Source organism: Pocillopora verrucosa, chromosome 3, assembly GCF_036669915.1.
Source record: "Pocillopora verrucosa isolate sample1 chromosome 3, ASM3666991v2, whole genome shotgun sequence".
Taxonomy (NCBI): Eukaryota; Metazoa; Cnidaria; class Anthozoa; order Scleractinia; family Pocilloporidae; genus Pocillopora; species Pocillopora verrucosa.
The window spans coordinates 19,823,014-19,835,112 of NC_089314.1; the positions used below are offsets into that span (position 1 = coordinate 19,823,014).

The 12,099-nt window shown below is 42.0% G+C and overlaps 1 protein-coding gene across 1 annotated transcript; it reads right to left on the reverse strand.

Annotated features, from left to right (window-relative positions):
• Nucleotides 1-3,672: 3,672 nt before the first annotated feature.
• LOC131794184 (uncharacterized) lies at nt 3,673-5,012 on the reverse strand. The gene is made up of 2 exons (XM_059111705.2): nt 4,763-5,012; nt 3,673-4,148 (listed from the first exon to the last, which is right to left on the reverse strand). Exons 1-2 carry the CDS (start codon nt 5,010-5,012, stop codon nt 3,673-3,675), a joined length of 726 nt encoding a protein of 241 aa, XP_058967688.2.
• Between the last annotated feature and the right edge of the window lie 7,087 nt (nt 5,013-12,099).

Consider the following 12,099-nt stretch of genomic DNA (forward strand, 5'->3'; position numbering starts at 1 on the left):
GATCCGTTTTTATTAACCATTCAGTAGCATACAGCGTTGTAAGACAATACAGATGTAACTCGATCTCAGTCTAGTTAGACATTGATGGCGCATGTAATCACGTACATATTGTAACATCCTCCCTTTTTTTTTTTTTTTTTTTTGTGAAGAAAAGCTTGGAAAAATAGAAAAAGAAAGAAAAAAAAAAAAAATTAACCAATAAAAGTGTCAATGTCAGTTCAGTTCAGAATCAATGCCATAGGACAAAATCTATCAGCTGGTGAGTTCGACATGAGAGGATCGGTAAACGAGAACACTGAACCCTATGATAACCGCGAAGAAGGATTTAAAGTCACGAGTCTAGTCACGGATATAGTCCTTGAGGTATGCTGGGCTCCTCCTGACACGCTCTGACCTCCGACATTGTTCCGGAACAGTCACCTCTTCAGGGTGTGGCTCGTGAGGAGCATTGCTCTGGTCAGGGGTAGACGCTGCGGTTGTGGTCGCCTGTTCATCTGCGCTGGCCATATCCGGTTCTGGCGCTGTGATGGTGGGCTCAACTGGTGGTTCAGACGTTTTCCGCAGGTGCTGTCGGTTTCTGCGGAAGACTGCTCCGTTGTCCGTCTCAACGGTGTATGATCGCTCGTCGAGTCTTGCAGTGACTTTGGCCTTGCGCCAAGACTTATCTCCAAGTTTGAATGGCTTCATTCTAACAACATCACCTTCAGACAAACTGGGTAAATCCTTTGCGGACCGGTTGTAGTACTTGGCTTGGGCCTGCTGGCGCTGTCGCAGCTCTTTCTTTTCCACTTCCAGGTTTATGGTCCTAGGTAGTAGTAGGCTTTGAGTGGTAGGAAGGAGTGTTTTGGTCCTTCGGCTCATCAGGGGTTGTGCTGGGCTGGTCGTCGTCCCTTATGTCGGCGTGTTTCTATAGTCGAGTACGGCGAGGTATGGGTCGGTTCCAGCCCTGATTGATTTCTTCAGAATGCGCTTGACTGTCTTCACCCCAGACTCAGCCTTGCCATTGGCTTTGCTATTTCCAGGGCTACTGGTAAGGTGCTCAAAATCCCATTTTCTGGAGAATTCAGCGAATTCGTTACTTGTAAACTGTGGCCCATTGTCACTGATCACTTGATCAGGTATACCGTAGCGAGCAAAGTGACTCTTTAGCTTCAGAATGGTGGTGCTGGCTTTAGTGTTCGGCAACCTGTCCACCTCCCAGAAATTGCTATAGGTAGTCTTTGCCATTAGGTAGTCTTTGCCATCAAGAGTAAAGATGTCTGTGGCGATCTTCTCCCAAGGACGGGATGGGACCTCGTGGGACATTAGTGTCTCCTTTGGGTGCGTGGTGCTGTCGAGTTCTCTACATATTTCACAGGCGGAGATGTGGTGCTTCATTTCCGCAGACATGCCTGGCCAGTAGATACATTCACAGGCACGCCTCAGACACGCCTCTATTCCAAGGTGGGACGAGTGAATCTTCAGCTTCATATCTGCGCGAAGGCTCTTTGGTATCACAACGGAATTTCCTTTGAAAATCAGCCCATCTTGTACGGTCAGTTCGTCACGCATACTGAAGTAAGGGTGTATCAGTGCTGGAGCATGCTCCTTCTTCTCAGGCCATCCTACGAGAATAGTATCTGACAGCTCTCGCAGACACTGGTCCTTCCGGGTCTCTGCTCTTATTTCGTCTAAACGTTGGTCAGATATGGGTAGATAACGGACCATGTTGACTGATTCGAAGTCATCTACTTCTTTTCCGTTGTAGGGCAGGTAAGCCCTTGACAGCATGTCAGCCAAATGCATGTTCTCGCCACGCTCATAGTGCACGGTGAAATCGTATTTCTGTAACCTCATCATCATTATCTGGAGGCGTCGAGGCGCTCGAGCGAGTGGTTTCTGTAGAATCATCTCCAGTGGCTTGTGATCACTTTCGATGTGTACATGTCGACCAAATGTATACTGGTTGAAACGCTCAAGAGAGAAGACAATCGCCAGCATCTCTTTCTCTATTTGAGCATACCGGGTTTCTGTGTCGGTAAGGGAGCGACTTGCGTACTCTATAGGCTTGCCGTTCTGAAGTAATGCTGCACCAAGGCCACTCTGGCTCGCATCACACTGTATGGTGAGGTCTAGGGAATGGTCGTAGTAACGTAGAACAGGCGCTTCTGTTACTAGCCTCTGCACGTTTTCAAACGCCTGATCTTGTTCCGAAGACCAGTTCCATGGAGCGTCCTTCCGAGTCAGGCGACGAATCGGTTCCATGACTTCAGACAGTTTCGGAAGGAACTTGGCTAGATAATTGACAAATCCGTTGAGGCGCTGAACGCCCTCCACATCTTGTGGCTTCGGCAATTTTGTTATCGCCTCTACTTTGGCAGGATCAGGCTTCAGGCCCTTGTTCGTCAGGAGATGCCCCATGAAATTTACCTCGCTCATCCTCAGCTTCATCTTGTCTGGGTCAAGGACAATGCCGCGGTTCTTGCACCTTTGTAGGAGATCTCGGAGACTCCTGTCGTGGTTTGCAGTGGCTTCTTCGTCGGTCTCTCCAGTGCCATAAATGAGGATGTCGTCCGCGATGCACAGAATACCAGGTAAGCTTTCCAGTGCGTGAGTTAAGTGCTTCTGGAAAATTTCGGACGAGGCGGAGAGACCGAAGGGCAAACGAAGCCATCTGTACCTTCCGTAGGGTGTTGCGAAGGTCGTGAGTACGCTGGACTCAGGGGCAAGGACACAGTGCCAGTATCCCGACTTGAGGTCAACTGTCGAGAATACTTTTGCTTTTGAGAGCTCCGGGAGTATGTTCTCAAGTACAGGAAGTTGATATCTTTCTCTCTTCAGGGCGGTGTTAAGTGGCCTGGGGTCGATACAGATTCTCAGCGCTCCAGATTTCTTCACAGCCACGGCAAGACTGCTAACCCATGGAGTGGGTTCATCGATTGGAGCTATGACCTCCAATTGCTGTAGTCGATCCAGTTCTTTCCTCAGTTTCTCTTTGAGTGACGTTGGGACACGGCGTGGAGGTGCGACGACGGGAGTTGCGCCTTGTTCGACTTCAAGGTGAACTGTTCCTGGTAGTGCTCCTAGCTCTCTTTGGAACACCTCTGGGTAGGCCGCTACTATTTCGTCAGCCGTCTGCACGCTCTTAACCTTTGCCCTTGATCGTTCAGGTGGTTTTGCGATCGTGAAGTTTTGAGTGTTGACAGTAATTAGGCCCATCTGTTGAGCTGCCTTTGCTCCAATGAGTGGGGTCAGTTGTCTATCAACGACAAGGAATTCCACCGAGAACTTCTTCTTATTCTTTGGATTGTGGAGAATTAATCTACAGGAACCCAGTGGCTTTAGTGTTGTGTCGTTCCACATTTGTAGTGTCTTTGTGGTGGGCTCAAGCTTCTTATCAGCCACAAGATCGGCGGAAATGACATTCACCGAGGCGCCGCTGTCTACTTGAAATTTCACTTCTGCCTTGCCCACAAGCATCTCAGTGTAGATTACTCTTGGGTAATCATGTTCTTGTGTAACAGCGTGTATCATGTCCGGTCGTGCAACAATGCTTGTAATGTACTCCATGTCGCTGTCATCGGAGGATTCATCTCTCAAGTTGTACACTTTTCTGGTCGGAGTAGTGCAGGTTGTTGCGAAGTGATTTCTGCCACCGCACTTCGTAAATTTCGCGCCCCACGCTGGACACTTTCATTTTTCGAAAGGATGTGCTTTGCCACAAAATTTACAGGTCTTCGTCTTCCCCGCGCGGCTTTTCCTAGACTTGTCATCACGGCGGCTGGAAGGCGGGTGTTTATCTTGCACAGCGTGAACATCTTCGTTCTGGGCGCCCGAGATCGTCTTCAATTGCAAATTTGTTGCCTCAGAACTCTTGCAAAGATCGATACACTTCGCCAGGGTGAGACTCCGTTCTTGTAGAAGCCGTTTGCGAGTGCGGTGATCTTGAATGCCCAGGACGATCCTGTCGCGAATGATCGAATCACGCATGCAGTCACAATAATTGCATGTTTTCGCTAGTGTGCGAAGGGCGGTGACATAAGCATCAATGCTTTCGTTTTCCTGTTGAGTTCTGGAGTTGAAAGTGTACCTTTCAAAGGTTTCGTTCAGTTCGCCGATGGTGAATTCGTCGAACTTTTGTATTATCTTTGCCAGATCATGTCTATCGTCTGGAGTGTCGAATTCTTTACAAATGTCTGAATAACTACACGGATCTAAACATCCTTAACTTTGTTTCTTTTATTTCCCACGGCCGCACCAGACGAAGTAATTCCTTCAATCTCACAACACCTTCATGTAAAACAAGTACCTTTCAGGCCTCCTATTTCAACCGAACTGTTAAACTTTGGAACTCCGTCTGTACCTTATCACCCCCGTCCAAGTTTTCTAACCCGACCGCCTTTCAAACTTTTGTAGCAAAACACATGTTCTCTCTTGTCCGTTCAGTTTTTGATGTTAATAGTCCGTGCACGTGGTCAATTGTTAGGTCGTGTCCCTGTCATTGATTTTTAGTTATCTAGCACTTTTTCACTGTAAGTTTTTACATTTTTAATTTTTTTTTTTTTTTTTTTTTTTTTTTTTCGTTTTTATCAAGGGTAGTGCCCCGCATGGGACTCCATGTCCCGTTCGCACTGACCCTTTTGGCGTATGTCTATCCATTTTTTGTCTCTTTCCTTGTATATGTATTCATTTTGAGCTTGTAGACGTACCCAATAAAGCTGTTAAATAAATAAATAAATAAATTGGAAGCCGTTAAAAATCTTTAACGCATCAACACCGATACAGTGGAGAAACAATGCGACTTTGTACGCCGGCGGTTTCAGCTCGAGTTGAGCAATGACCATGTAGTTGCCCCACATTTGTTTCCATACTTTCCAGTTGTCCGCCACATTCCCAGTCGTAACTAGTTTTCCAGGAGGCATTATCCCGGCCATCGCGCCAAAAGGCGGGTGTTGCATAACTCCCGGTTGTGTTACGGTCTGTTGCGAAGAGCCAGGTGGTGGCGCTTCAGGCGCCGTTTCTGAGTCGGACATTACTACACCAAGATGATTTCAACTGTTTTCGACTCCGTAAGTGGTAGGCGGAGGATTCGTTATCCTATTTCGCTGCCACCATGTTTCAAGATCCGTTTTTATTAACCATTCAGTAGCATACAGCATTGTAAGACAATACAGATGTAACTCGATCTCAGTCTAATTAGACATTGATGGCGCATGTAATCACGTACATATTGTAACAGCTTCAATACTTTATTATGCTATTGTGAAGTACTCAAACATACATGTTGAAAGGATTTGTCAGTCATGAAGACAATAACTTTTGAGTTCCATCTGATGGCTTGCATTAAACTGAAAGTGGCTGAAACAGAAACTGAGAAATCTGACAGAGTATTAAGAAGATAAAAATGTGGCTTGGAGTGGGGATGGCAGGTGTGATTCCATGGGGCACTCTGCCAAATATGGAGTGTACATAATGTTTTGTACTACAATCTTGAAGGTTGTCCAATTTGAATAAGTTCAGGTGAGTTTCGTATGAATACTGGTTAACAGTATATGCCACACAGGTGAATAGTGCTTTTCACGTACACTGATTGGCTAGTTGGAAGTGACTAGAAAATACTATTAACCTCCTTGCAGCTGAAGAGACAAACTCGTCTGTCAACAATATAATTTCCAACCATTTCTTGGTTTATTGACAGAAACAAAATAATTTCTTCGGTTTCTGGGTTTTTGTGTGGTATATACCAAAACAGTTATGATATGGGTTCGCTGAAATGGAATGATCCGAATGATAATGATGATAATAATATTTATAATAATAATAAGATGATAATAATAATAATAATAATAATGATGATGATGATGATGATGATAACAATAACCCACGATTTGTATGGTATTTCCTAGTGGTTTTATAAGCTTTTACGTTCTTGGTTGGTTTGTCAATTGGTATTTTTGTGTTTGATAGGCAGACAGAGACATCGCAAAATGGATTAGTGAGAACTGCGTTAACTCTTGTTATATGAGTTGTTGCAAGATCACTAGCAAAAAAGTTGTTGGCTTAGAGTTGAATGAAAGGGTGTGAAGTTGTGAATTAAGGGAATAAGAAAGCATCACTACTAGTTTGCAACCTTAATAAAGGCTGGGTTACAACCCTTCATACCCCTTAGGCAAATTAGTTAATCCACAGTTCTCAACAAACTAGATTTTTGAGTAATTTCCTCCATATTTAACTTAAACAGAAACTGAAGCATTTGACAAACTGAAACTGCTGTTGACCAAGAAAATGTTACTGAAGGACATAAAGAAACTTTCACCAGATGCCCAGAGGAGTTTCCTTGAAGGCTTCCATGTGACCTTGAACTACTGGCATTCTAAAATGACTTGTTTTATGTGGCTGGGGACTCTCAGCAGGTATGCACATCATACAAATTAATTTTAATAGTATGGTTATGCTTTTTCTTCTTTTATCAATAATTTTTTTAATCCATTAAGTTGATAATGTAGATTGGCCACCATAGAGAGATCTAAAGCTTTCTTAGCTTTAAAACCATTTTACTGAGGCCAATCTACAAAATCCAATCAGTTGACAAAACCAGATTACTTTTTGATACTCTTCTACTGATACAGCACCAGTTTCATTATAAACTTACCCCCTTTATTTCTGAGGGAGTCACATGTAAAAATTTTATGTTCATGTCTATGACTTGATCAGAATAGTATATCTATGTTTTGGTGTTTATTTCCTTTAAATGATTTCCAGTCATTTTTGTGTATAATTGTAGAAAATGGACATGAAATTGCTCATCTCTGAAATTTTTTTTAAAAGGCACATACTTGCAAGTTTTCATTTCAACAAGAACCTACAGAGGGAAACACAAAGGGCATTTGATGGAAAAGAATACATTCGAATCACTTAACCAGAATTTAAAATGGGAGAGGAAGTTGTGCAAGAGGTGGCATGCCCACCGACCGATGGTAAGAATAAATATTAATGTAGTGAATTATTTACTTTATTTTAGTTATTTTATTGAAAAAATTCACCCAGAGGCAGGTGGGCATACAATAGAACCCTACGTTCCCTGCTGGGTAAACCCACCACCTAACCATTCCCCTAAAAAATTGACAACTCATTCCCTGGAACCCCAATAAAAATGATATTAGAAATTAACAAGAACAACGTGTTGCCGTATTGGCACGGCGGCACTTCGGATAAACTAACTTATAAGAACGAATGTCATCATGACTGAACACTGAACTTAGTCTATTATAAAAAAAAACGATTTTACCTTTTTCTTAAAAGGAACTAACTTTACCTGCGATCTTATAGCGATAGGTAATGTATTCCACAGATTAGTTATTAGGATGAAGAAGGAATCGCGGAAAAAATATGTTGTAGCGGTTTTGTTGTTGAGACAAAGCCCAGAGGATCCCCAACGGGAACGCCCACTACAAAATTGAGCAAAGTTATCTAGATTAATATCAATAATTCCGTAAATACACTAATAGAGAAATAATAATCAAGATATTCCAGTCAGTAGTTGATAGGTTGATAAAGTCCTATTTAAAAGAAAACAACATGATTAATGTTTGAGTACTTTGCTTTACTTGTCATATTGTCTGGTAAAACCCCTGACACTCTTTTGCAGAGTATTATTTCTAGTTTGGCATACCCTAAACCTGAACTATTCATATACTACCGATAGATGTATATATTTTTTTTCAGGTTATGTTGATGGCTAGAAGAAAATTCTCTTCACTTTTCCTAAAGAAAAGAGGGAGGAAATAATCAAGAAGTAGGTATCAAGAACACCCGAGCCCCTCAATTGGCAGTTTTCAAATAGACTGAGCGAGAAGGAAGGCAAAAAAGGTAATGAAGAAAGCAACTCTATATCCACCTAGTTTGTGTATTGCTTTATGAATCCATTCATTTCAACCTTACAAATTTAACATGAAATGTATATAATATTACAATGAAGTTTTAGTTAGTGTGAATTATTTTATTTTCGCCACCTGTCCGTGGGGGCAGCTTATTAATCTACATGTGGATATGCTACCTTAAGTTGGAAATTCCTGAAGATGGGCTTTGTTGTGAAATGTGAATTTTGTATTCCCAACTCAAGACAGGAGAGAACGAAGCACATTTGTATTCAATCTGAATTAAACTCTATTTTTCATAGGGCATATAGAATAACACACCCAAACTGTAACTGTAACGATGTACTCACATACTACATAATTATTGTTATCCTATAGAATCGGAACAAACTTCACAAAAAGCTGATGGCAACAATCATCCAAGCAGTAGTCAATTCACCTCTAGACGCCCCCGCAAAAGCAAGAGGCCATCTCATGGTCAGAAGAAGAAAGAAGTAAATAAAGTGACTCACAGTTTTTTTTTCTCTATATTAGCTGTCTCTTGGTCCTTATTATTATTTTTAAAGTATGTACAAAATGACATAGCTCGTGCAAATGAAACTGAACTGGGAGCATTCTTTTTATCAGAAATTTTTCTTCATGGAATCATGAACTGAATTTACAAGAGTTCAATGCTCCTCTCCATCCTAGACATTAGCATATCCCCTGTTTTGTCGTGTGTTGTATTTTCTCCTTATACTGTGATAAACACAAGCTGGAAGAGGTTGTTTGTTTTCCCAGCCTATGTACCCACAAAGCCACTTGGTTGTTCATCGATATACAACGGCTCTGATGAACCTCTCTGTAAACATAAAAGTGAGAAACGAAGACATGTACAGTTCGGGTGATTATTAGACCTCCATTCCTCACTGAATAACAAGAGACTCATTTCTTATGTCTGGAGAATCCAAATATTAAGATAAAATCAAAAGTATCGCAACCATAAGGTCAAACGACGAAAACAGAAATGATATATAACTGCCTAAAAAAAATCCTTTCTCGTTTTCTGACACTGCGACGAAGATAAGTTCCTCCGTCTTGGCTTCTGTGGAGAGGAGCGACTTGCAGAAGAACGGCGCGGTTCGTTATGGCGTCGAAATATTTCTGTCAGGTAATGCAGGTAGGTAATTCGATCGAACCATCAAAAATCATCTTTGCGGATGAATTAGTGATTTCTCTGCAACTTCGAAACAAACTTAGCAACGCATGAGCGCACATCAGCTCTGCCTATGTTTAAAGGAGTCACTGTAAATCTTCCAACTTACCATGAATCCACACTCACATTTCCTTCAAATCTAGATTCCAAAGTCAATGGGGTAAGATAGACAAAGCAGAGGACCAGACGAAGCAAGCAATTTGAGATGGAAAGAAATTGCAGGACTCTCCTTCAAGAAAAGAGGAACAGTGTTACGGAACGCTGTGCCAAACCGAGTTAAAAATTATGAGAGCATCAACACATCTAAAAGCCATCTAAAATATATTCAGAAGGACATCAATAACTTTACCTTTGAGAAAGAAAGCTCATCTATTTTGAATAAGGACGAATGTTTTCATTATTACTAAGAATTATATAGTTATTTCTATTCTTAGACACTTAGTGAATCTAAACATATACCTAGATAGTTTAATTAATATAGTATTATTTATTATTTATTTGAGTATTGTAAAGTTTTATAATTTTATAATTTAGTATTAGTGCAGGTCCACATTAGCTACGGCTGCCTGACTCTTAACCTGCATTACCAAATAAATTATGTTATGTCATGTTGTTGGCAGTGGGCCTCCTTCGGTCGATGTCGACTGTGAATATTGCGTCCTTGCTGCGGTTTGTTGCAGTGTCCTCCCACATCTCTGTATCGATATCCAGAGCTTTTTAATATCGCGCTTGAAGACATCTTTATATCTCAGCTGAGGGCGACCTTGAGGTCTTTTGCCCGAAGCAAGTTTACCACAGTAGATGTCCCTAGGGATCCAATCGGCGCTCATGGCCTGCACGGGAAGACGGGTACTTTGTCCACCAGCTGATGCCAAGGATGCGGCGAAGACATCCGGTGTGGAAACTGTTGACCTTCCGCTTTTGCTTGGCATAGGCTGTCCAGGCTTCACTCCCCTACGGGAGGATGCCGACTATGTATGTGTACATAGGAGTGGTCAGCTTGGGGTCCTCCTAAATGCGAGTGGTCAATCGTCCTAGGGTTGTTGCGGCCTTGCCAATCCGTTTGTTGATTTCGGCATTTAAAGATTTCGGCACGCTCAGAAAAACACATGTGCTAGGTAAGTTTGAATTCAAGTCTAACACTCTACTTAGCACGCTAAGGAAAACGCATATGTTAAGTACGATTGCCTCAAAACTTATACTCTATTCAGCACGCACAGAAAACACACAGGTCAAGCAAGATTGACTTCAAGTCTCGCACTCTATTCGGTACGCTCAGAAAACGCATATTTCATCTAGGATTGTTTAAGTCTCGTACTCTATTCGGCACGCACAGAAAACGCACACGTTAACAAAGATTGCCTCAAGTCTCCGCACACGATTCGGCATGCTCAGAAAATGTGTATGTCATTTTGATCGATCAAGACTGATACTCCATTCGGCACGCGCAGAAAACGCACAAGTTAAGTAAAATTGACCATAAGTCTTGTACTCTATTAAGCACGTTCAGAAAACGTACATGTTGAGCAAGATTGCCTTAAGTCTCGCACCTTATTCAGCCCGCGCAAAAGACTCACATGTCAAGTAAGATTGTCTTCAACTTTTGCGCCCTATTTGGCGCGCACAGAAAACACACATGTTAAGTAAGATTGAATTCAAGTCTCGCTTCTATTCGGCTCGCACAGAAGACTCACATGTTAAGTAAGAATGACTTGTCGCACTCTATTCTGCGCGCTCAGAAAACCCATGTGTTAAGTAAGATTGCTTCAAGTCTAACACTCGATTCAGCACGCACAGAAAACGTACATGTCAAGTACGATTGCCTCAAAACTTACAATCTATTCAGTACATACTATACTTTCTGTCCTTACACAACTGTAAGATACCAGCATCTTCCACTTGCTGATTGGTTAAATTTAAACGATTCGTCATGTGACTTAAGCATATAAACTGTTGATGACATGTGGGGTGATTTATATGTCATCTATGATTGATCGAGTCTTATTTTCTAATCGGCGCGCAGAGAAAACGCACAAGTTAAGTAGGATTGCCTCAATTCTCGCAATCTATTCAATACGCAGAGAAAATGCACACGTCAAGTAAGGCTGACCTCAATTGTCGTACTCTATTCAGCACGCTCAGAAAACCCATGTGTTAAGTAAGATTGCTTCAAGTCTAACACTCGATTCAGCACGCACAGAAAACGTACATGTCAAGTACGATTGCCTCAAAACTTACAATCTATTCAGTACACAAAGAAAACACACGTATCAAGCACGATTGACCTCAAGTCTCGCACTCTATTCGGCCAGCGCAGAAGACTCATATGTTAAGCAAGATTTCCTTCAAGTTTTGCGCTCTATTCGGCACGCACAGAAAATGCACATGTTAAGTAAGATTGACGTCAAGTCTCGGACTTTATTTGTCGCGCGTAGAAAATGAGCATGTCAAGGAAGATTACCTTAAGTTTTGGACTCTATCTGGCGCGCATAGAAAACGAAGATGTCAAGGAAGATTGTCTCAAGTTTCGCACTCTATTTGGCGCGCATAGAAAACGAACATGTTTGGTAAGATTGCCTCAAGTCTCGCTCTCAATCGGGCACGCATAGAAAGTGCGCATGCCAAGTAAGATTGACCTTAAGTCTCACACTTTGTCTAGACTAGATACAGACGGAAAATTTGTAGATTTTCTTTCCTATTCAAGGCTCTTTCTCTGGGAATAATTAATTCCGGTCTCGCCCTGGATTGGACACGGGAATATCTGTTAGTGGAATAATACTGTTACAGGTGTTGTTGGTTTGCTTACCTGACAGCTGCGAAGTATGAAGCTTGCCTTGTTTGACTTTTTGACGTTACACATTTTGAGGTTAAACTTCAAATGGTTGAGCCCACACGATCATCACTTATTTTGTTTAAGAGAGAAGTTTTGTTATCTTTATACAGCGACGTAGCGAAGGACTTGCAACTTAAACAACAAATTACTTATGATTCTCTCTCGTAATGGAAATGTATGTAGATATTTTCGTAAACGCTTGGTGCTATATAATC

Bases quoted from the DNA above. Each gene is read 5' to 3' on its own strand.
- LOC131794184 (XM_059111705.2), bottom strand. From the start codon at position 5,012: ATGTCCGACTCAGAAACGGCGCCTGAAGCGCCACCACCTGGCTCTTCG. The intron at 4,149-4,762 runs GTATCGGTGTTG...TCGACACTCCAG, and splicing joins AGTCGCATTGTTTCTCCACT to ACGATAGACATGATCTGGCA.